Below are 26,752 nucleotides of genomic sequence, written 5' to 3' on the forward strand. Positions count from 1 at the left end.
CAAAACTCCTAGATCCTTGTTATTTGATGTAAAAATAATTAATTTCAAGATAGTTTCCTGTCATCGCTTAAAAATAAATCTCAAGCAATGGGCTTACTTAAGCATGCACACAAAGAGATAAGCACTCTTTTATTGATCTACAGGCATTTACGCACAGTGCACCACAACACTAATAGTGCACTAACCTTTATGCGCACTGCTGTACATTGCCTACTTAAAAATAGTTGGATAGTGCTAGAAACTATTGCACACTTTTTATGAAGAAAACATAGGATGGTCTCAGTAAATGAATCACACACAACCACGTATGACCAATCATTTGATTAGGATCTAGGAGTGAGTTGTACAATAAAAGATGGAGAAAGTAATGCAATCAGGGACTAAATTTAATACAAAGAGGGAACTCGGTATACAAAATTAGGACTTAAGTGGTTAAATGTATAGCAGCTCTTTAAAATGTATCATGAAAGATTCACTGAAAATCCAAAACTAATATTCAGATTACGATGAAGCTCTGCCTACATGGTTTAATCTTTCATGTTCATTACGTCAGATTTTCCACACAACACAAAGCTAGATTTTACCTATGCGTGGTCTCCCTTTTGATTTTTTGATGAGCTTCATCTGTATCATAAGTCATTCATTGATTCATTCATTCATCCACCAAGGCAATCAAACAATAAATCATGTTGCCTTGATTCGATTGGAAGAAGACAACACCTCTCTTTCAACCCACTTAATCTCTCCAATGAACCCAGTATTGTTTGATTTAAGTTGCAATTGCCCTATTTGTTTGATTCAAACTCTCTCTCTTCTTGTCGCTCTCTCTCTCTCTCTCTCTCCTCCTCCCCCCCCCCCCCCCCCCCTCCTCTCACACTCAAAGTCTTTGACCGTAATTAAAGGGAAACTCATCCATGATAACATTGTTTTGGTTGAAACCAACAGAAACAAACAAACTGAATATTAAAGAAATTTGGACAATGAGAAAAAACATTGGTTTTTTAAAAGGCAATTTAAAATTTAAGTGAAAACATAAGAATTAGACATATATTAATACATTTTGAGAAAAGCAGAAACATTTTGGTGAATGTTGGCTATATACCCTACTCATATTTTTTGATATTACCATTTGTAATGTTCATTGGAAAAACTGTCAACAGTTAATCATTTCCTTCTCATTGTTTATTGGACAACTAAAATATACTAGGAAATGAAAGCATAACGAATCAAGGATAGCTTTGACATTTATGATGAATATCATATTTATTTCATTTCTTCAAAAAAGTACCAATTAACCCCTGTACAACAAACAGCATATATTACAACTGGGTTCACAAATAAAACACATCAGTAAATACAAATATCCAAAGCTCTAATGAATGTTATGCTTCTTTGGTTGCAACACACATCTATGGATCATGGATGAATGTGTAGAAACTCATAAACAAATCATAATTTTCATGAATCCAATTCTATACGTAGGTATCCATGAGTATGCACGGAGCGGATAGACATCTACCAATCATTTCCATTTCAAAGTTCAAGAAAGATAGGCAATAAAGAGGATGTGTTGTGTGAAAAATAAAACAAAGAATTACTGACTTCTTGAATTTTGTAATTTCATACAAAATCATCAAATATGAAATGTGAGCTTATTTCATGTACTGAATATGAATTATCTAATTGCCACCTACATGTGTTTACTAACTGTACCATCACAAAAAGTATATGCAAAATGGAAATTTTCATTTCTCATTAAACAAATTACACTAATTCATGACAGGGAGAGACTCTTAGTGAAAAGGAAAATTTACAAAATACACATGAAAATGGAATTATCTAAATAATAACAAAACTAAATAAACAATGATTGAGATCTGTATTGAGACCTGTACTACAACAAGAGAAAGACAAGAATATTGACAGCAAAGTACAAAGAGTGGCTTGAACCTAATACAAAGTTAGAACTCTGCGAGCCTCATCAACTTGAAAATAACAAAGTCATGTTAAATAACTTACACAATGTACAAGAACAAATAAACCAAATCATTTCATCCTGTTCGAGGAAGTCCTTCTCCAACAAGATGGCAGAAATCAACATCAACATATTTTCCTGGAATGTCTCAAAAGCAGGTGAGCAATTCTATTTCTGGTTAATTTCAGGAAATTCTGATCTCAGTGTCTATTTCTGGTCAGGATGTGGTTTCAATAATATTTCACAAACACATGTCAGAAAGTGGATTTCACATTCCTTGTGTAGGTTTCCTCTAGCCTGACGTTTTGGTACGAGATCTAGGACGCTGATTTCATCTCCCTTCGGAGGAAGAAGGCAGTTTTGCACCCTTCATAAATATTGATTCTTTCAAATTAAAATAGAATGTTCTCTGATCATTATCTGAGCTTCTTTCTCTCTTCCTCTCTCTCTGGCTCAAGGGTTAAATATATCTCTGGCATACCTTGATGGGTTTCTAAATCCATCTAAATATCAGAACTAATATTTCTCTTAATTTTTTGTATCAGCTTTAGATCACAGTTCATCACAGCTATATTAGCATTTTTATAACACCAATCCTAATTCACTTATGCAGATGTGATGAGATTTTGTCCCATTCAATTTCATTGTTTCTTTCTTCAAAATATATTTTCTAATTTAATAACTTTTTCAGCTCACCCACAAAATCTTGAACCCTGAATTTCCTGTATTTCTCTCCGTCTCTCATATCATTTCAAGGATTGGTTCCTAATCCTCTTAATCAGAAAAGGATCAAATGCAATTGCGATTCATTTTCAAATTTGCATTATCAACCTATATATCTACATTATATTAACTCCTTAATTTCTACCAATCACATTTGAAATTGCAAATGAAGTGACTCATGACACAATTTCACATAACAGGGATGAATATAATAAGACTTTGGTCAAATAGTTTGCCACTTGTACATAAGCTGAATATGCCCAGGATAGCATCGCATCTACATACTTATGCACAATCAACTTCATATCACATACTGGTACATTGAATACAGATTTGACCCAAATTCACATAATAACGAGCAAGTTTCTAGACAGCCGATGATGGGTAAGAATTTCCCCATTTCTTCCTATTTTCCATTCTGCATGCTTTTAGCTTCATGCACATAATCTAAATTCCAAAAGCTACACAAATTTTCAGCAAACAAAGTTGCACTATAAAAGCAACAAATTGTTAAATATCATTAACAACATTCCCTATTCCAGAGTTGCAGAATATCATCAAATATAGACAAAACATCATCTACAGATATATATGACAAATAAAGAGCTTTTTTATTTTAAATTGTCAATAGACAATATCTTAGTTTGAAGCAATAAATAGAAGGCAACAAGCATAGTTTGGCAGCAGCTTATTCATCATGATTAACTAAATCTGGATAGTAGCATTCTTTGCATTCATACAATCACAATGTCATTCTGTGGAGGATGGCCATTTTGTGTAGGAGTGCCATTCTGTGTAGGGGGGCCGTTCTGAGTACCAGGAGTTTCACTGTAATAGGAAGATGAAAAAAGGAATGGGAGAGAGGGGCATGAAGAACAAAAGACAGACGTAAAGAAATAAATCTTACGAACGTGTACAAGATATATATAATTTGTTTAAAAATACTAAAAAATAGCGGTTGACAAATCTATTTCATTTATGGGAAATCTTCACCCCAACACAGCACCAACTTATTTATGCAATTTGTGTTCTGGCAATTGGAGTACAGAGGATAATAGCAGGTGAATGAAATGCTTCAAAAGAAAGCAATCATGAATTTGAATACATTTAGTTCATAAACGACTGCGCATAGTACGTCATGCAATCAAGAAAATGGCGATGCCCATGTCTTGCTGAGAAACTGTACTTTATTCTTGCTTTATGCCTTTCTCATACACTTTATTGGAGAATCTTGTAGATTTATGGGCAAGAATGCAATAAATCTCTCAGAACAACTAAAGTTATTCTTTGGGTTTAGTTCTCCTTTAAGTGAACTGCATCTTAAAGACATGAACATTTACATATACTAATATGGCATGAATTGGAAATATCCGGATGTGTCATTTTTAGCAAATTTGGTGCTTAAATTTAAAACTACCATTCGTTGATTAGGGATCACAGTGTCATTCTGGCTAATGCAGACCTTGCTAATTTGCATAATTCATATTAATTGTTACCAAAGGCCAATTCATATGAAATGGCCACACTGTTCTGAACAGGTGAACACAATTGTATGGACTAGAAGGTAGGCCATTTCACTTGTATTCTACTACCCCAGTTATACTCAATGCCAGGTATCATTTTGTCTGAGTAAATCTAATATAGTAACAACTTAGACCTCATTCCAAGTCTCCTTTTAAAACCAAAGCCATGCTCAAACAAATCATGGGATATTCTTTTAAAGACAGGTCTAAGAGTAGAGAGAACACGATCATAACATGGCTGCTACTTACAATTGGAATGCCCTGGATACCTGTAGGAAGTCATTCTGCATGATGTCTCTCATCTTCCAAAGAGCATTAGAGATATCCTCATCTTCTCCTAACACTCCCTGTGCAAACCAATGGCGTGGGAGTCGCTGCTTCTGATTGTCAGACATTGGAACGGTTTCCTTCGTAGCACCGAGGCTGTGCTTCCAATCACTGATTGTATCAGACCTATTGTTTAGTCCCTCAATATACCTAGTAGAAAAAGAAAAGAATAAATAAAAGAAAAAAGTCAATTACTTGAAAGACTGCACATTGATTTCTAAATCGGTTGAAATTTTCTGACAGACAACATTTCGCCAGACATGATCTCTAATCATCAAAACAAAAACAAAAAAGCAAAAGAAAGAGAAACACAGAAAGAGAGAAAGTGAGAGATGAAGATGATGAGAAATGCACTTTGCATTAACATAAAATTGTAGAGTAACAGATATTTGCTCCTGCTAAAATTATGATGGTAACTTCTCACTCTAATCAAAAGTCTCACTTTAATCCTTGACTAAACACCATACCTAACAATAACCAAATCAGAACACAACTTAACGCAACTCAAACCCTTCCTCTTGGATCACGATGTACTTACTTGATATAAGCCTCTGAATGAAGTAGTCTCTGTGTCTTGGGTGGGGCAGGTACAAACATGGGTTGAGGAGGGGCCATCGGAGGGTACTGAGCTGGCATACTCTGCTGCCCAGGGGCTACACCACCTTCAAAAATACAACAAACGAGGGGCAATTAAATCTTGGCTTTTGTTTAAATGTGTACCACACAAATGATGATATATGTTTTTACAGTCAAGAACAAGTAAAATCTGCTTTGGTAGAACCTAATATAACATTAATATACATAAATTTAGTTTCCCATATATGTAAATCCCAGGTTTCTTTTGAATGCATCACAAAATTCAATAGGAGGCTTGGGTCAAAAGAAATGCCATACAAATTTCCTTTCCTAAATACATGGCCTATTATTCATTCTGTATTTATGTCTTGTAATGTTTTTTGTGATGCCAAATAAACTGAATTTAATTGAATTGACTGTCTATACAAGGAATTATTGCTCTTAATGTATACCGGTACATGGCCTTGATTACTTGTTAATTATTGTTATTTTTTAACCATTTTCTACAAAGTTCATGCCCTATATCATTTCTGTATGGTAGACGCAGAGTAAACGTCATTACATTGACATTGATGTCAAAGTCGGTATGAAATTGCTTCTCCCTATTCGTTACAAATATATCATGAAATGTCAGATTTTGAATGGCCTTTGAAACTGCAACAATACCCTTTAAATATCAAGCGAGCAAACAAAAGGAGACAATTAAAACATACAACAAATAACATCAAATAATCTATTTATTAAAGACACAATGCTGACATAGGCCTTGCTCAGATATAAGGTGCCAAAACCACTGTGTTTTTTAATATTTTTACTTGAAGTGTAATACGCGTCACATTTCTGTATCTTAAAGCACAGAGCTCAGTGAACATATTCATTCGTTGGGCGCAGATTCCATTCATTGACACGTAAAAAAAGTTGTGAAGTTTGTTCGTGGCGGTTTACCGTATCATATCTGATCAGTCCTATACAGCTCAATTATTTAATTAGAATTGTTTTTTTCAAACACAACTGAACAATGAAGGAAGTATGAACCATTTGAATGACTCAAAGAGATTTATCAAAATTATTCTTGAAATATCAAGGTCATGTCTAACACTTTTCTGATTTCTTTTAAAATCTAGTTGCAGTCCAGTGACCGAGATCTTTACTAGTCTATGAAAGTGGTTCTCTTAACTATCTAAACTGCTGAGAGCAAAAAGGTGTTTACGTCCATTCTGTTACATATAAATAACACCCTTCTGGCTAACAGCAGACAATACATACACATATATCACAATATCACACAATGTAACTCTTCCTCTTTTGTGCCAACTTACCTTGATAATGAGCTGGGCTGTGTGCCCCAGCGTGTGGGCTCATAGCCTGGCCCCTTGGAATACCATACGGGGGTTGCATCATGCCTAACAACAACAGCAAATTAACATTTCAACAAACATGGAAAAAAATAACAATAAGCAAACAAGCAGAAAATAATAACACATTTTAGCCATAAAACAAATATCAGACATATGTGTTAAGTACAAAATGTAGTGATAGGTGAATTGGTGCAAATATATTTACCAAAATTGTGTTAACTTCTTGATTATACACTACATCTAGCTTCAAATGAATTGGTTACTTTTAAAGCAAAATAAACGACACTGTTTTTAGCAAAAATGAATAGCTTTTACAATACAGAACAGGATATCATTGCAAAATTTAAGTGATAAATAACAAAGGCAAATAAACGGTGGGTTCATATCGAATAAACACAAAATAAAATTATAATCTTTTTGTAAAGAAACATAAAGCCAAGTGTAATATATTTTTTGTCTATAATATAGCATATAAATAGCATATAAATTGGCATGAAAATCTAAATGACAAAGAAAGTTCAACAGTTTTCATGTGTTTTCAAGCAATAGACTTGAGGAAAGAATACTAGAATAGCATATCTATGAAGAATGGGACACTGGGTGAAAGACACAGAAGAGGATGAGAGAAGGAGGGGGAAAAGATGGGATAATATGGGAAAGTATGGAGGAAAGAAGGAGAGGAACTTAGGAAAACCATGGAGGAAAGGAGGAGGAGAGGGAATCAAAGAGAATATGGATGAAAGAAAAGGAAGGAAGGGGGTGAATGAGAGAGATCGATAATCAAATAGAGAGAGTACTGATGATTCTATAATAGGGGATGAGCATTTTTTCCCTCAAATCTTTTGGCATTTATACCATGTTTAGAAAATTAATAATTATAATGACTTATTAACCAAACTATTTTCAAAAGGCATCAAAACACATATTCATATTAAAATTTGAACGATAGGGAGGTAACCAATTTTCTTTGTTGTGGATCTGATATTCTACTCTACACTTATGAACAGGCAGATGGATAAGTGAATGAAAAAGACATGAATGGACGAATGACTGAGATATAAATTGAATGGATGACTGGATGACTTAGAGTTGGATTGAGTAAATGAGTAAATGATTAAATGAGTGATTATTAAAAGGACATGTGTTATGGTCGGATTGGTCGTGTATGAGACTCACCCGGTGTTTGTTGATGAGGGGGTAGCATGCCCATATGAGGGGTAGGAGGGGGATGCATGCCAGGCTGGCCTTGGGGGTGCATGCCTGGTTGGTAAAGGGGCATGACTTGATGGTGCTGGTATGGAGACCCATGAGGTCCACCTGGTGGTGGTGGAGGCATACCCCCATTGTACATATCAACTGGCATACCATAGCCTGTAAGAGTGTAGGAGTGGGGGTAGGAGGTGAACTCAACAAACATAAACAAACATAAACAAACGGGAAGAGATCTGCACCTATTCAATCTGTTCATTAAGCTCACAAGTAGTATTATCCCTCAACATATCAATGCAGGAATCCAGGGAATATTACTTCACTAATCAGTTATGAGGGGAGACACAAAGTCTCTTGATATTAATATGATGTCCAATAGTATATTTTCTTTTTTAAATATGAATGAATTTTCTATAACGTCTTTCCTGTGTGTTTTCTGTGAAGAGGATCCACAACTTTGCAGCACTCTCAGCAAACTCTACTGAATTTGCAAGAGCTTGTTTAATTTTTTACATCAGAATTTATCGACAGATTTGCATACAAACGCAACTGAATTGCAAGAGAACTATAGGTGCAGATCCCTATAAGAAATTAAACATAAAATCAAACATTAAATTAAACACAAATCATGCAAATACAAAAACCTAAACATATTTTAAAAACAAATTAATTTTGCAAATCATAGAAGTCAATATGGTATTGGTTGATTGACAATAATTCTCTTCATAAATAAAAAAAAATTGGGTAAGGAAATGGTGAATGAAGACGTTCATGCTATATTGCTTTATCGGTACATGCATGTGTAAGTTGAGTTATATAATGAGAGGTGACTACAAATATCCAAACAAGCACAACTTCATAGAGTCTCTGTTATATGGGGAAAATATTATGTTCAAATCATCCTGCATTAGAGAAAGTGACTCAAACAGCATTCTTTACACCAATTATATTGACTACTGTATTAAATATATATCTGTCCTGTCTAGAACTTAACACAAAGAAACAGCTCAAACATTATAAAAAGAACAAGTTGACATACATCTTTTCTCATCTCCAAGAATAGAACAGCACATTAAACAGCAGTACAATAGAAAATTTAAGAAAAATTGCATTGTCCAGTCAGCACAATAATCTCAAAACAAAAAGATAAAAAAACACATAGCACATATTAAAATAGATGGTATATGTTTCAGCATTCCATACTGCATACACATTACAATGCTAATGCAAACAACTTGCAGATAAACAGAAATACTTTACCCCCATATGATTGGTTGATTTGTTGAGTTGCCATGCCAACAGGAGTAGGTGGTCCGACCACACCCATGACAGCGCTAGAGCCTGGAGTGGATGGGCGCTGGGCATTAGGACCATGAATGGCAGCATGGGAATGATAGTTCCTGTTCAAATATAATATGATATGATAGGTGATGTCAAAGTGCAGTTTTAGAGGCAGGGTATTTTACCGACATCGCTACCACTGCTGTAATGTATTTACAATTGTGCCATCTTTAGGTGAAGGCATACATAGAGCGATTTACAGTTCCTGTACCCAAGCATTATAACGCGTGCTAATCAATCAATCGGTGATGCATTGTGGGACATCGCTGTCTTCACATTGGGGCATTGAGTGATTTCAATTTGGGTGTTAGTGTTAGTGTTAGTGTTAGTGTTTAGAGCAGTCAAGAGCTCTTAAATCGAGCAAAAAATTTGCTGATGAAATTAAGAGCTCGATACCAATATCGATATCGATAGCTTAACACCACTGTGCGCACTGTGACTTTGCCACACAGACTTGATTTGACAACGATGATTTAAAATAGTACATCAAAACTAAAGATATCATGAACAGCACAGAATAAATTTACACTTATTTCTCTGTTCTTATAAAATAAATGTCTCGCATCTGGTATAACATCAGGATATTGTTGGCAAGGGATTTCAATAAAAAATCTGAAAAAACACTTCTCAAGAGAAATACAACCTTGATGATGAAGAGTTATAACTCCTACCTTGAGAGTTGGTGTGGTAGTACAAATCTAGCTGCATGCTTCATGTGCACCTCCTTACAATGTCTCACCAGACGAGAATAGACGGGGAATGGCCTGAAATCATAACAAAAATAAAATGAAGAATAATGAAATATAAATCATCATCTTTAAGATGGGCAACTTAGGAAACACAAGATGTAAATAAGTGTTTTCAATTCTGAATCTAAAATTTCAAGGTTAGACACCATCATCATTCATTAATAAGCAAACCTTCATCAAAACAAAAATAAAGATACCTTTGCGATGAAGATGAGTTGATGACAATGTATTATGTTGTACCATTTAAAATATCGCATTTAGTTTCTTAAGATGTCCTGCAACTTGTTCAGTCATTCAATGGATTCCAACATATCAAATCACATGGTACATGCTCTGTTGAAAATGTTCCATTATTGAGCTATCATTCTTGTTTTAAGATTCTGATCCACTTTGTCTTTTCATATTCTTACTCAAGGAACATCTCTTGAAGTCTTCATATATATACTACTGCTGAAATACAATGAAGATTGTTGAGGTATGATTCTCATACTAGAAAGTTTTTTTGGACAGAATTTCATTAAATACAGTTTAAGGAAAAAGAGGATAATTACATTTTTAATAAATACTCATTTCTTTCACCAACCACAAAGACCTAAACTCATTTGATGGTTTTACATTGCATTATGAATCCATATGAGAATAACTTACTGACTTTTCTTGAAACGAGTACAAGTCTTCCAACAGCACAGGAACTGATTTTCTCCTGTAGAGAAAAAGCAGATACCGGTAATATCCTTTAATTAGATAAAGCTCTCAAGAAATAGTCCCTGACCAACTATGTTTATGCTCATGAGAAATGAAGCCTATTGGCATTTCTGTCAAGTGGAAGTCACCTCAGGTACAATAAATTGTAGACTTTCTGCAAAAAAGACACTAACCATGTATTGGCAATGGCTCTAACATTCTTTTAGCGGTGAGATGACGATTAATACTAGATACATTTGTATCTCACTGAATTGTATACAAACACGACGTTCATTTGAATATCATGATGACAGGAAATAATTTGCACTGTTTTAAAATGCAGTGGTCATTCCCTCTCCTTGTTCAGTGAATCATGACTTATTGCTGCATTCAGAATCATCAAACAAGCCAAAGCAGATACAGATGCAATCATTGCACATACTTGAAGTAAACATTCATAAACTAGCATGTTTAGGCATTCAATGTTATGAGTTAAATGGTTGTTATGACTGGTTATTAGAACGAAAAATGTTAGTCACACAGCACAGTGATTGCCAATAATTATTTGTTAGTCAACCAGGCCCATATTCATAACACTTTCCTAAACTGATTGTCAAAATAAGTAGCAAGTAAAAAGTGAAGAGATTCAAAATACACCATTCTTGTTCGGCTATTCATTCTTTTCTTTTCTAAGAGTGCAAGGCTGCTTTGTAGTGCACTGTATAACAATACAAGTGCATTTTGCAAATTTTCACTTTAAACCCTGCCCTTTATTCTGATTTACTGCTTGTTCCATAAGTGCAAAACCATAACGAATGTGGTTTCATTTTACACAGGAATAAACATACTTTCTTATGATCAATACTGAACAAAGCAATCATTATCCCATGACAAGAGAGGTATAATCGATCAAACTTGAGCTTCCAAACATTTTTTGAGGGGTTTATAATGTTATCACAGAAAAAAGGTGCAAGAAATAAAAGGGAGATATATGAATATGAATTCGCAAACAAAATAATAAACATAGCTGATTCAAGAAGCCTTTTCTTCACAAATGATACAAGAAAACAAAGAGAAGACAATGGAAAAAAACTCTGTAATCATGAAGCATGTTATTTCTCTGTTCTATCAATAAAGGGAGAAAAAGAGTAATGGAACAAGAACAATATAGTTTTAATGAATGTTTGTATTTCAAATAATGAACTGCTCCTCGTATGTTGGGAGACATTAATTACATATATATATTACATTTGAAATACTTTGAAATGCATAAAGCTTTTGTTTCATGTGTTTAAATACTTGTTATCATGTTAAAATGCCTACTAGCAAACTATTAAACAAGATCTTCACTTCAAGCACTAATTCACAACATCATAACACAATTATTAATCAATTGGTCACAAATTCACAGAGAACATAATTACACAAACTAAAAGATCACATTTATTAATATCTTAAATAAATCAATGGGGAAAATGTTATTTGGACCATGACACATTGGTCATGTTTGAAAATATTGATACTCTTCATTCTTTATATGAAATTCAGTTGGGACACAGGAACATTATAAATAGATTCATGCATATATATCAAATATCAATGCAGGTTGTTGCAAAGAAGGAAAGAAGGAACAAAGCATAGGTTGATAGATAATCATAGAATTAAATGAGACATTTAAATACATAGAAACACTGCAGTTAAATTACATTGCTCAGTTGTAAAAGCAAACTTTAGACTCTCTTGATGCTTTTATCCAAAGTTAGAAATTAATTAACAACACTCGAAGGTACAGTACCATTCAACACTTTGAATGTCATATTTTGATTGAATTTTGCATTTTTCATTTAGTGACGGAAAGGTCTCATTAAACTTTAGTGTTTTAAAATAGCTTAGAGAAAAGAGAAAACATGCATGAATCTGACTTTCATTCACATTTCTCTCTCTTTCTTCTTCTTCTTTTATTTAACAAAAAATGTATTATTAAAGGGACTTGGTAACATTGTTCAGATGAGAGAAAATGGTGCTAAGGTAGTGACTTCATTGGTAGATGTACAATTAAAGATTATCTGAAAGTTTGAGTGGAAACAGACCATTAATAATGACAAAAATTTGGAAAACTGATCTGGTAGATTCCTTTATTCTCCCTACTATATTATTACAATTTAATTACATTTTAGGTGAATGTAAATCGTCACAAAGCAACGAATTGGCTTTATAAACCACTCCAGACATTTAGATGTTGAAAGATTTTTAAAAGCCTGTTTTATGTCTTATTTTCATGGAAAATCAGGGAAAATTCAAAAATGGTAGGGAGAATTTACTTTTAGAGGGTGTTGCACAGTGACACCTTCAAAGAAAACCAGAAATTTCTTTGTGGTTTGAGAATGTTTTCAGGATTTATTGCATGTTAGAGGGTTATTACAGTAGAAGGAATAAAGTAAGTAACATTTCATACAAAAATGACACAGTTTTTTCATCAACCTTCAACAATGTTACCGAGTCACTTTCAGCTTGTTTATTATGCTGGCTGCTACCCAAAGCACTTTGAACTGGAAAGTATTATTGTACATTACTAAAATGTAATTTCAAATGATACTTGTAGCTTAATACATTGCATAATTATGTATGCATAATTCCAATGTTCATTGGCTATTTTTCAACTTTTAATCTACTCATGCACATGCCTCTGAAAGACTGAGAAGAGCTAAAAATCAATGAAAATCAAATTGTTCAACTCTTTAACCTAGAGGATCTGGTAGAAAAGATTCCTTCTACCTTTTCAGCATTCTACAATGATGCAGTACATGGCTTCAATAATTCAAACGCTTATGCTGTTTATATCAGTGAGATGCCTCTAAAGTTGAGAAAGATCTGAAGTATCATTAAGGAGTTTGGGGAAGTGCTTTAAATCTGATCAGTGCAATAGGAAAGTTTGAGCTGAGACAGATCACAAGACATGTAATTGATTGCTTCTTGGAAGGGTGTAGAGGATGAGCACTATCAATTTTGATTTGGAAACAGAGCTTATTAGCACTTAGCAGAGGAGGGTGAGACAGGGAAGGCACAAGACGATTACATCAAGAGACTTGAGAAAAACATGCGACAGACAAGAGACATTACGGCCCTCTTTATACATGACTTGGTAAAATGCCTCAAAAAAACCCTGCTGCAGCAAAATGAAAATCATTTTATGGCAATGGGTGGAAAGGGAGGAAAATATTATAAAAGCTGCGTCTGCGTGCAAGCCAGGTTCTAATGCAAACACTATAATCTCTGTGTTTTCATACATAGATTTTTTGTGAGCATTTGACTTTTAGGTGTCATGATTAGTGGGTTAGTTATTGGACTGTGGATCACATGGTTCAAGGCTGGAGTCCCACCGCAGCACTAATGTCTTTTGGCAAGACATTAATCTTAATCTGCCAATCTCAATCCAGGTGATGTAAATGGGGACTCAGTAGGAAGAAATTCCTTCAAATACTTCTGCACATTATTGCAGCGGCTAAGCTATAGCGGACGTAACACTATGATACCTTGTATTAAGCGCATTAGAGTATTTTTGTATAGTAGCTGTGCTACAATTTAAAAAAATGTTTTTCTTATTATCATTCTACTTTGCTGCAGCAGTTTGTTTGAGGCAATTTACAGAGTCATGTCTGGACAAGGCTTAAGGTGCACACAACATTCTCTTTGATGGGATGCACTCACGTTTGGTCTGTCCTTCACCAACTTCAACTTCAATTGTAGTGCCTGGTTCAAAACAACAAATGTCACCATGAAAATACTGACGAGTGTCGGTGCCCTGGACATCCCAGCCCCAAACATTCATTCAATTCTTCACAAACCCGCATCAATGATATATTCTCACTTCTCCCCTACAAATGCTTTATTACGGATATGATTTCTTTCTGCTAATAGAAATTTAATCATTTGTGATTCATTCATAATGAATTAATGATGATAAGTCTGTCTTCTGAATGTGCAAAATATAATGATCACTTCTGAGGTGTTATTCAATAAAACTAACTGATGAAGGACTGTGGCTCAGTGGGGGGGGGGGGGGGGGGGGGGGGGGGGAGGGGTTGAATATTAGGGTTATGTGTCCACTTTTTGTTTTCTCAAATAATCTCCTCCCACCATCAATACATAAATTATTATTCTTCTAAACCTGATTTGAGAAGAACAAATTCACTGTCATCAATCACATTATTTGCTACATTGCACAATTTGTTTTATTCTATCCATATTTTCAGCCATACAAACCTCTCAGAGCATTGACTAATACATGGTCTTTCACATTTGATTTCTAGACAAGAGGGGAGTAGGTACATACACGTACATGTGTGTAATTAATGGAGAAAACAAACCAAAACATAACAAATCCCTCAGAAAAACAAATAATCAGGCAAAGTACATGCAGATGGAAAATGGTGAAAATACGGACTAATATACTTTGGATTATTCAATCCCCCCTAAAAACCAAGCATACTAGAAATGAGAGTGAAAGAAAACAAGTCATACATTGCATTCTATGCTGGTTAATGTCTTCTACCTGTGCTCATGCATATGCTTTATATTGGTTAACCTGCTACAAACCTGTTAAAAATTGTATTTACTCATGATGGAATCATTAGATAAAGCAAGTATGTCATTATGTAGTGCATGGGAACTGTATCATGCAAGCTTAGTAATCTTAATCTGTACTGTCTACCAATGACAAGAATCTATATCAACCGCAAAGCACAGTGTATTTATAGCTATAGAGCCATGAATCTATTCAAAATAACATAATTTACAAGGTTACATTTTTAGAGTAATTTTGTAAGATTATAATGTCCCAGTACTGCCTACCTCTTGTCTGTACAACATATCCGGTCCTTGACTAATTGATATGCCGATCAGTTCATGAAACCCATGAATGAGATCTGCACACCCTGATCAGTAATACTGAGAAGAGAGATCTGAGGGTTGTGTTGATGAAGTTCACTCTCCTATCCCACACACAGGTGATACAGAATGAGTAGTAATAATAATAACCCCATGTTTCTCAGCCTAGTACTTACCGATTGAATGAAGATCTATATCCAGGATTGTAATGAAACGCATCCCAATACCTACAGTAAACTATAACCCGACGGCAAAGTTTAAAACAAATATACTTACTGGTTGTTCTAAGATTTCCACTGCTCTAGATGACGTGGTTGACAAGATCATTTATTTACTCAAACATGAAGTCACATCCAAATCCTTCAACCAGACTGCGAGGTCTACAAAACAACATACTCACTGGCTGATCTGCTCTCTGTGACATGGTTGACTACATTGTCCACTTCCTCAAACACATCCTAACCTCATCTACGGTACCCTAAAACTCAATGGTTAAGTTTACACCCATATACTCACTGGCTGCTCTAAGATGTCCGCTGCCCTCGATGACATGGTTAACGAGATCATCCATCTCCTCAAACATGAAGTCACATCCATCCCAGTTACACTCATAGACCTGGATCCCAACCTGCTCTGCGTTTCCTCCTTCCTTGTTAGCTGCATCGTTGTTCTTATCTTTACTCTTCTTCTCTTCTCTCATCTTAGGAGGCCGGGTTGCTGCAATGTGGGCAGCCATGTTCTCAAAGCGAAGCTTCTCCTTCTTGGAAAGATTACGCCACTGCATGACCCCAAAAATGGTTGAAATTAATTATTTTTATGCTGGTAATTTCAAGTGCTCCCAATAGAAATATTATGGTACATCAGATTAGTGCAAACTCTTTACATGATAAACTTACTGCCTCAGATAAACTTTTACTAGTTTTTACGAGTACTGACTTAGTACTTTGGGAATCATCTAAAGCACTGCTAAAGACTGCTGAATTCATCCTTTGTAGATATAATACCAACAACACCAACAACAACAAAAAAATGCTAATATCTATGTTTTTATGTGCATTACAATGAAGCATCTCAAGGGAAAAAAACGGTGAAGTAATTTAAGAATAGAATTTGTACTTCTCGGTTAATAGTAAACACACCAAAATCAGACAATTCTGAAATTGTGAAGAAAAGGTCTGTATGTACATTGAATTAGCTAAAGCATAAATTGTAGTGTGTTGATTGATCTTACATCTTGGCCAATGCTCCTGCTAATGTCTCCAAATGTCATATCTGGATTGTTCTTTCTACAAGCTGCACGATTCTCACTGGCAAACAAAATGAAAGCACTTGGATTCCGCACCATCTTAGACTGAAAATGGAAAGAAAAAATGAATTGGATAATATCATATTGATATGGAAAGATAAATCTAGGAATATACAGCTTTTATAGCTTTCTTAGAGCAAACTTACACTCGCATGTCATCACCCTAATTTTCACCTAAATTTGCTCTTTATCAAAATTTTCAGAGAAAATAATTCTAGCATTAACAGATCAATATTTTCATGTTTTGTTATTAGTATACTTTATAGTTTGGTGTAAGGAGGGTTTAAACAGGGATATTCCTAACCCCACATTCTATTAGGATGTCCTTTTGCTTGCTACACAATACAAGATTGCGCTTGACCCTAGGAAATTCATTAAATGTAACTCCAGAAATGTTGTTGTTGTTGTTTTTTGTTGTAATGGCAATCAGTCACGACCTGAATATTATCACCAACGCCTTTCTTTTTAATATTAATTTCTTTCTTTCTCTTTTTTTAAAATAAGAGTATCAAAAATAAAAATTAAATATAGGCTTCTCTCTTTTTTTTCTTTTTCTTCTTTTCCCCCTTAAAATGAAATGAAAGAGAAATTAGATGAAGAAAAAAACTAGATGGAATTCGACTGCGCGCAGTCGAAAATGATGCCTCCGTCATAGAGCAATTTTACAAACTGAACGGAAGAAATTTTTCAAATTCAAGTTCAATTGTAATCCATTAACAGGTTCTCAGAATATCCTGATTACAAGCAATTTCTCATATACATATATGACCCTTTGATCTTTGACCTCATGACCCTAAAATCTACTCAGTTCATTGGTTCTGCAAGATGTCCTGAGTTAAATAGTAATCCATCTGTCAGTTCTAATGAGAATGCGTTCACAAGCTATTTTTGCATAAATAATGAGCCCATGACCTTTGATCTTATGAACCAAGAATCTACTCAGATCATTGGCTCTGCAAGATACATAAATGATCTAAGTTTGGCAGGAATCCATCAATCTGTTCTAATGATAACACGATCACATCCTATTTTTACATACATAATGTGCGCTGTGACCTTTGACCTTGTGACCCCAAAATCTTATCGGTTCATCGGCTCTGCAAGTAACATACATGACCTAAGTTTGGCAGGAATCCATCAATCGGTTCTTGAGATAACGCGATCACGAGCTGTTTTTTTTATTGCTCAGTCATAATGGACATTATGAGCCCTGTGACCTTTGACCTTTGACCTCGTTACCCCAAAATCTAATCAGTTCATTGGCTCTGCAAGATACATACATAACCAAAGTTTGGCAGGGATCCATCCATCGGTTCTTGAGATAACACGATCACGAGCTGTTTTTGCATACATTATGAGCCCTGTGACCTTTGACCTTTGACCTCGTGACCCCAAAATCTAATCAGTTCATTGGCTCTGCAAGATACATACATGACCAAAGTTTGGCAGGAATCCATTAATCGGTTCTTCAGATAACGCGATCACGAGAACGGGACGTACGTACAGATGTACATACAGATGTACGTACAGACGTACATACAGACGTACGTACAGATGTACGTACGTACGGATGGACAACCTGAAAACACAATGCCTCCGGCTACTTCGTAACGGAGGCATAAAAATACGACAAAATGTAGATTTTTGTATCCTGTAGGTTACCGTGTAGTCCTGTCCATTCTAAGAGAAAGGCTAAGCCACAATACTAGGCTAGTTTTACACAGAACCTACATCTTCTCCTTTCTTTCTGCTGCTCTTTGGAGTGGATACACTAGAAGCAACTGAAGCTGAATCATCCATATCACCAAACTGCTCTGCTATACGAAGCAACATGGCTTCCTCTTCAGCTTTCTGAGAATCCTCTTCCTCCAGCTCCAAACTGATCTCCATCTCCATCTCTTCTTCCTCCTCCTTCTCTTCACTCTCTATCTCTTCTCCATCTTCCTCTTCTTCCTCATCTTCTTCCTCCTCCTCTTCAAGCTGCTCCTGCAGGAGGGGAGAAGGCTCCTTGACGGGAGTGATGGGTTTCTTGAAGAAGTAGATCTCATCGTCAATCACCTTGTTAGAGACATTATGTCGCTTGAGACCTTTGACCTTACGTGTGGACTGATCCATATCTTTGTACTGGGATTCGCACACATACACATGCTTCTCAGCGAACTCGGTTGGCCGATCTGAAAAAAAAGGAACAGAAGATACTAGATTTTCCACTGATCCATATAATTACTTTACATCACTGAGCAATAATTTAAATATGACTAATAGCTAAGAATATATGACAAGATGAACAAGATCATATAAAGGTAAAATATCAAGCTGTAATTCTTGTCCATTTAAAGGGAAAGAAGCATCAAATCTCAACCAAGTCACGATAGTTGTATTAATAATAATTAATAACAAAGCAATGCTCCCTAGTAAGGAGAGCTGTAATTGAAGAAGAAACAAATATGTATAAGTTTCCTCAGACATAAGAAGATGGTATTATCAGTGTTTTCAATTTCATTTAATATTTTCTTATAAACTTACTTTTATCCAAGGGGCAGGTAAATCAATTTAAAGAGAAATGAAAGTAAATGCAAAGTTGTTACTCACTACACATATAAATAAAAAAAAATTAAAAAAGTTGTTACTCACTACTGATGTAATCCTTGAAGAGCATGAGAGAGCACTTTCCCAGTATATGCACCATACCATAGGACTCTTCCACACAGCTGAGGAACACTTCATTCTGGTAGAACATCTTGGTAGGTGGATGCACCGTCTCGGATGGGTGGATAAACACTGGTCCAAAGAAGAATGTCTCACCACTGTGAGAGCAGAGGAGGATGCAGAAAGGATGATTAGCAGGAAGAGGTGCATTAGGAGACATTAGGAAACAGAAAGATATAGATTGGTAACATGGTAAGTTGCCCCCTACCCCCACATCAATTTGTTGACATGTGCAGTTTGATAACTAGGTATATGAAGCACTACACTCACAAATATAAAGAGCGCCAAGTTTATTTTCTTCCAAAGACCATTACGAGATATTACCAGAAGAAAGAAATATGTACCATCTAGACTGCTATTGAAAAAAAGAAAACCCTAGTGGTTGTCTTCAGACACTAAGTTGATGGCATTACCATATCAATATTTTTCCCACTTGTATCTACACCTTGTCTATTGTTCATTGAATTTTAAGTATATAACTTGTAAGAAGTTGTCAGAATCACAATGAAGAACAAGACCATACTCCATTTTCTCCAATTTGAAACTCGTCATTATAGCACGAATCATCTATATTTGCTTCAACTGTTCTTGTATGCTCATTACTTTCAAATGTCATAGATGAACTGATTGCTTACGTTCCAATCTTCCATATCTTGTCCATCCTACAGATATGAGGTCTGCCCTTGATAGTCTTGATGTAGACTGCATCTCCTAGCTTATAGAACACACCATTCCAACACACCTGCTCATAATAAACCAAACCTCCATCACCAGCACCTTCTTGCAGAACATCCTGTGCATGATGAAAACAAATAACAGTAAGAGTAACATTATAATGTGTTGATTCAGCTGACTAATTTTATGATAAAGTGAGACCTGTATATAACAGCCATTCGATGACATATGAAAAGCAGCGAGTTTGACTGGAGAAATAACAACAACTAAGACGATTCTATGTACTGTTAACGAATCATCAACTGGTAATGCTCGTTCAGATATGACAAGGTAAACCGCTGTGAACCCGTGGAGAAAAAAAAGGGCTCAGTATTTTTGTCGTAAATGTATGACAACCGAGCTCTGTGTTATGAGATACAGACAAAATCCTGAGCACACTTTATGTGATCATTACAACAACAAAAAACATTTTATATCTGAACGAGGCCTCACAAAGGCAAAAACTGTAGATAGATTTCTTGGATTTGAGCAAATACATTTTGACATATGCACATCTGGATTTGGATGAAATCTTTAATAAGGAAGGACCTCATTTTATCCCTATCAAATGTCAAGATAATATTGTGAAATGCTCTGAAAGAATTGTAGACAGCCTAGTGAACGTTATTAACAACATATCTGTGACCAGGCACCACAAAAACGTCCCCCCCCCCCCAAAAAAAAAAAAAAAAAAAAATGTTTCTGATTCTAGAAGAGGGATTCTCAGCTTTAAATGATTTCTTATCAACAATTGGATGTTCCTAACAGATTAATTAAGCACATCCTGTTCTTTTTTCGTCCAGGTACCAATGCAATAACTTCCTGTGTTTTAAAGTAAAGGAGATAAAAATGAACCAGTAGTCAGGGTTGTAAAGAAATTAAAACTACTGCATGAAACTCAAGATTTGGACAAATGTATATCTACAAAACACAGCCAAAATATCTTTTTATGCCTCCGCCACCGAAGGTGGTGCCGGAGGCATCATGTTTTCGGGTTGTCCGTCCGTACGTCCGTCCCGTTTGACCGTTATCACAATATCTCAAGAACCATTTAAGATTTAAACTTAAGACTCGGGAATAGTATTTATAGGAAGTATAGGAAGACGATCTGATTAGATTTTGGAGCACGTAGGTCAAAGGTCAAGGGTCACAGAGGTCAACTTATGAAATTCCTTGTATTGAGTTTGTTAGCGCGATATCTCAAGAACCATTTGAGATTTAAACTTCAAACTTAAGGATAGTATGTATCACCATAGGAAGACGATCTGATTAGATTTTGGAGCACGTATGTCAAAGGTCAAGGGTCACAGAGGTCAACTTATGAAATTCCATACATTGAGATTGTTATCATGATATCTCAAGAACCACTGGAGATTTAAACTTCAAACTTAGTGATAGTGTGTATCACTATAGGAAAACAATCTGATTACATTTTGGAGCACGTAGGTCAAAGGTCAAGGGTCATAGAGGTCAACTTATGAAATTCCATACATTGAGATTGTTATCATGATATCTCAAGAACCACTGGAGATGTAAAAACTTCAAACTTAAGGATAGTATGTATCACCATAGGAAGACGATCTGATTAGATTTTGGAGCACGTAGGTCAAAGGTCAAGGGTCACAGAGGTCAACTTATGAAATTCCATACATTGAGATTGTTATCATAATATCTCAAGAACCACTGGAGATTTAAACTTCAAACTTAATGATAGTGAGTATCACCATAGGAAGACAATCTGATTAGATTTTGGAGCACGTAGGTCAAAGGTCAAGGGTCAAAGAGGTCAACTTATGAAATTCCATACATTGAGATCGTTATCGCGATATCTCAAGAACCACTGGAGAATTTTTACTTCAAACTTAATGATAGTATGTATCACCATATCATAATATCTCAAGAACCACTGGAGATTTAAACTTCAAACTTAATGATAGTGTGTATCACCATAAGAAGACAATCTGATTAGATTTTGGAGCTCGTAGGTCAAAGGTCAAGGGTCAGAGGTCAACTTATGAAATTCCATACATTGAGATTGTTATCATGATATCTCAAGAACCACTGGAGATTTAAACTCCAAACTTGTTTAAATTGCTCTATGGCGGAGGCATCATTTTCGACTGCGCGCAGTCAAAATTCCATCTAGTTTTAAAGATTGTTTGAAATTACAGAGAAGAGAGTATCCTCTTTCAGGAAATGGTGAAAACTAAAATTTAACCATGCTGACCAAATACACCTGTATTGAGCTCTAACTGAAAATCACACTGTGTGACTTTCTTTTGGTTTTGTGGTGAATGATCATATATTCTCAAGGGTTCTCTACCTCTCTCTCCTTGTCAAATGCTGGTAGATTCTCCGATGCGCTGAAAGCATCGTGGGATTTGTTTGGTGGTGAGCCAGCAAACACTGATTCCACCCTCACTTTGGATAAAGGCTCCTCCCTGTTGGTGATCTTAGTGGAGCTTGGAGGCACTGCCCAGATCTATGTAAAGAGGTAAAGATAGGATATTTTGATAAAGGAAATTGTCATTGTGATAACTTAAACATTTAGAATATATACCTGTAGTACGTTTTATTGCATATTTACAAAAAATGAACCTATGATTTGTTTTTGTAAAGAATCATATATAAATGATTTGGCAGAGGCATTTTGTAATTTGTTTCATTAGCAAAAATGCAAGGTACTGGAGATATATAAAATTGACAATAAGCATAACGATTATATAGGAATTAAAAAAAAAAAAATCATACATGAAAATAGGCAGATATATTTTTGAAATATTATTCTTGAAGACATAAATATATATATATTTTTAGGTAACACTCTTTTTTTTTTTGGGGGGGGGGGATTAGATTTAAGGCAGTTCAGTCAAAATTGACTATTTTTGCCTCATCTCTTATACTTCTTTATCAAACAAAATGATATTGGAAAGAATGAAACATACAGTTTTTGTAATTGTATCAGTTTAATGTCCAAAAATATACACTAAACATTATACAAACAACCCAAGGGCTGAAATTGTTCAATTAACATAAATAACACATAAATTCTACCTTGATTTTCTTGAATGCCTTTGCCTTGGCTGAGTAGCGGGACTCACAAACAAACACATCTTCTTCTTCAAAGCCCTCTGGTTTATGCTTGAAGTAATCTTTGACAAACATCACAAAGCATTTGCCCAACACATGTTGTGAAATCTTCACTTTGTTGTAGTAGTCACTCTTGAAAACTTCCTGCAGTGTCAGAGTACAGAAAAGCATATACATTTATTACAACCAATACTGCAAACATCACTTCCATTCCATATCCAAATCCAGAAGTCAGTATCATGTATGGTACACATTTTTACAACTAGCAGTATGAATGATAATTAATTCAATTTGTAGAGAGATAAAATAAATATATATATGTATTTCACTTCAGGGTGGAAGTATTTATGTCATATGAGCTATACTTGGCCAATCCTTCACTGGAATTTTTAAGTAGGATATATTGTTTGCTGGAACTTACATTGTAGAGAGCAATAGATACCTTACATAACAAAAAAAATTTACAGTGCATCAGTACCATCATTATTCATTAATTCCTGCATGCCTTCAAAGCTCATATAAATTATATATATTCCCATCACAGGATATATGTACAATAATGTCAAGTCTTACCATTTCTAAGAACTTCCTTGTTGCAAGATGAAATGTCTCATTTGGTCTTAGGAACCAGTTACCATGTAGCAATGTCTCTCCATCAGCATCTCTCCATAGCTTCTCAATACATACTATGTGATTCTTCAGCTGCTTCTCACTGAAAAGACAAAAGTTAGTGATTGCTCATACTTAATTAAATACTCATTAAATTCATGTCTTTTGTACTCAAATATGTTGTACTTAAATATTTTGTGCCTTACTAAGTCTTTTATTTCTATTATAATTTTTTATTTATTCTTATGAATGCTTTTATTCCAATTTTACATCGCAAAATGTAACTGTTAATTTTGTCTTAATAAGCAAACTTTAATTGTTTCGTATAATGAAAAATGATGGTTGACAGTACATAAAATCAATATTTTTGACTCACCTGGGTTCGACATAGACAAAGTCCCCGACTCTATAAGTGACTCCATTTACGATAAGTCCATCATCATTCTCCTAAAGACGACACAAGGGCAGGACAAACATGTCAACAAATTCATGTTGTAGCACACTTGAAAAGTACAAGGAAACACCTTTATTGTTACAACATATTTATTTGTATGCAATCCCCTTTTCATTTCAATTGAAACTAATGGGTAGACAGCAGAAAAAAGGTGTATAAAATAAACAAAGTGTTAACATTTAATAAATCTATAATCAACATATATATATATATATATATGTAGGACTTAATAACATGTTACTAAATATAAGGAGATAATAATAACCATGGCATTACTTTATTTCCATTATTAGGATTAACAGTAAATAACAAAAAAAATTGTCTTTTTCTTTACCACAAATTATCTAAATCAATAGAAATAAATTGATTCTAGTAATAATAATATTGGATATTTTTTTAGCGCACATATCCACCAAGCATGGTGCTCAAGGCGCTCCAACTATTACCCAGCTCTGCTAGGCAGCCGATTTTGGCGCTCTCAGGATTCAAGGAATTCCTTCCTACCAGTACCCATTTAACACCTGGGTGGAGAGTGGCAAATGTAGATTAATATCTTGCCAAAAGACATTAGTGCCGTGGCGGGACTCGAACCACGGACCTTGTGATCCACAGTACAACGATTTATCCACTAGACCATAACACCTCTACCTCTTAAGTACAAAAAGTTGATTCAATATTTCTTACATTATCTTCTTTATGTCCCTCTGGTTTAACTTCAGGATGTTCTTCCATACTCATATCCTTCTTAGATTCATCTTCTTCTTTCTTCTCACTATCCTCTTTCATCTGAAATATTACCGACAGATATTAATCAGATTTCAAATTCTGTTTCAAACATTAACAATATTTATGCAAATAACTGGTATTTAATGGATGAATTGCTGGGCAATGTTCCATCTGTTTCTCTATTGTTCCATGATCTCCCGCCAACCCACCTATAAGCACACATAATTATTTTTCCTGTATAAATAAGTTAAAATAATGACATAAGATAATAAGTAGAATAACAACTATCAGCCTACCATTATCTATCTCTAAGCCTGCTTCTGTGACTTAATTAAGTATACATTCACATGCACATACTTTTCATTCTAAGATCTTATTTTTCTTTGATACATTTCATTCATCTTTTGAGCGTATCAGAATACAAAGTAACAAAATCACTTTGATTGTACCATCAGTGTTCATCTAGAGCAAATTTGTAACAGAAATATTACTCCTTTTTCTCAATCTTGGATAGCTTATTTGCCATTCTACAAGTCCTTATCTCAATGAATTGAACAAGTAATGATGGTGCAAGCAGAAGGATATTTTTGGTAAGATCTCTTTCTCACCTCTTTAGGAATCTTTTCTCTCTTCTGTACATCTAATGCATTCTGTAGATGACGATGTGTGTAGCTGAGGGCAGGAGAAAGAAGTATCTCACCATTCTTACAGATCTCATCTCGAATTTGGATGAAGAAACGTTGCATTTCAATAGAGTCTTCATAGACCTAGAACAGAAAACAAGTTGATTGTATGAACCTCAACCTAAAACCAATATATGTGTACTTTGTTATTGATTAGTAATAGTCAAGGTTGGGTTGCAGTTACGTTTTTGGTCAGATTTGGGGCTAGGGTTAGGGTCAGGTATTGTGTTGGGTCAATTGACTGCAAAACAATGTCATTGAAGAATAGGTCATACAACCTATAACATACCTGCCAAGAATTAAGAATTTTTAGCACAGTATGTCTTCGAAAATAAGAAATCTGAACCCTTAACAGGCGTTCGCACATGCAGCGGCAGTGTAACTGGCAATACGCGGTAAATCTGTGCAAAAAAGCGAATACAAATTCGCTGCTCACTCATGCAGCCCTTCAACGCACGCAATACGTGAACTCTCACATCGCGGCATATGATAAAACAAGCTTAATTGGGCTTATTAAAACAATTATTTAAACAAAAAAATTATTTAAAAAAAAAAAAAAAAAAAAAAAAAAAAAAAAAAAAAAAAAAAAAAAAAAATCAAAATTTTGAAAATCTGGAATATTTCGGATTTTGGGGTCCTAAAAACCTCTCTGAGACTTAGCTATTCATTATCTTATAGAGTTATGTATTCAAATGAAGCGTACCTGTGAGTCAGTTCTGCTGAGTTGTCTAGCCCTTTCTAGAACAAAGAAGATGTGATCTTGGAAGCAATCCAGTCGCCGGTAGCAACCACGGTCAAGGTAGCGACGAATAGTATCCAGATCAAGAGGTTTTCTGGATATACAATGAAAGGATAAATGATGATAGTAAATTTGAGTTGTCCTTTCCTTCTTGGATAGATGAACCAGCACATTCAATCACAAGTTTTATTTTCATTGTAGATGCTTTATCATTAGTGATGGCTTCAAAAAATTCAGAGCATTTTCTCTTTAATTTCTTTGAAGATTGTCCCTGAAACTAAATCATTCTTAATAACAATCAAAATCAATTATCGTTGTTATAATGAAACTGCAGTTACTACCATACCTGCATCTATAATTTCATCTGCTA

The 26,752-nt window shown here is 34.9% G+C and overlaps 1 protein-coding gene across 1 annotated transcript in view; it reads right to left on the minus strand.

The window, feature by feature from the left end:
* Positions 1–1,244: 1,244 nt before the first annotated feature.
* Positions 1,245–26,752, minus strand: part of LOC591730 (protein polybromo-1) — a 40,303-nt gene continuing 14,795 nt past the window's right edge. The window contains 21 exon segments of the mRNA XM_030972839.1: positions 1,245–3,526; positions 4,471–4,698; positions 5,087–5,210; positions 6,444–6,527; positions 7,659–7,853; positions 8,952–9,091; positions 9,704–9,796; positions 10,430–10,484; positions 14,174–14,215; positions 15,869–16,130; positions 16,584–16,703; positions 18,390–18,832; positions 19,293–19,465; positions 20,003–20,160; positions 22,405–22,563; positions 23,136–23,315; positions 23,745–23,883; positions 24,157–24,227; positions 24,919–25,020; positions 25,569–25,727; positions 26,347–26,476. Coding sequence (XP_030828699.1) covers positions 3,433–3,526; positions 4,471–4,698; positions 5,087–5,210; positions 6,444–6,527; positions 7,659–7,853; positions 8,952–9,091; positions 9,704–9,796; positions 10,430–10,484; positions 14,174–14,215; positions 15,869–16,130; positions 16,584–16,703; positions 18,390–18,832; positions 19,293–19,465; positions 20,003–20,160; positions 22,405–22,563; positions 23,136–23,315; positions 23,745–23,883; positions 24,157–24,227; positions 24,919–25,020; positions 25,569–25,727; positions 26,347–26,476 — 3,151 coding nt within the window. The 3' untranslated portion in view covers positions 1,245–3,432.

The sequence above is a fragment of the Strongylocentrotus purpuratus genome, unplaced genomic scaffold (genome assembly GCF_000002235.5).
Source record: "Strongylocentrotus purpuratus isolate Spur 01 unplaced genomic scaffold, Spur_5.0 spur5_scaffold_6, whole genome shotgun sequence".
NCBI classification, from domain to species: Eukaryota; Metazoa; Echinodermata; class Echinoidea; order Camarodonta; family Strongylocentrotidae; genus Strongylocentrotus; species Strongylocentrotus purpuratus.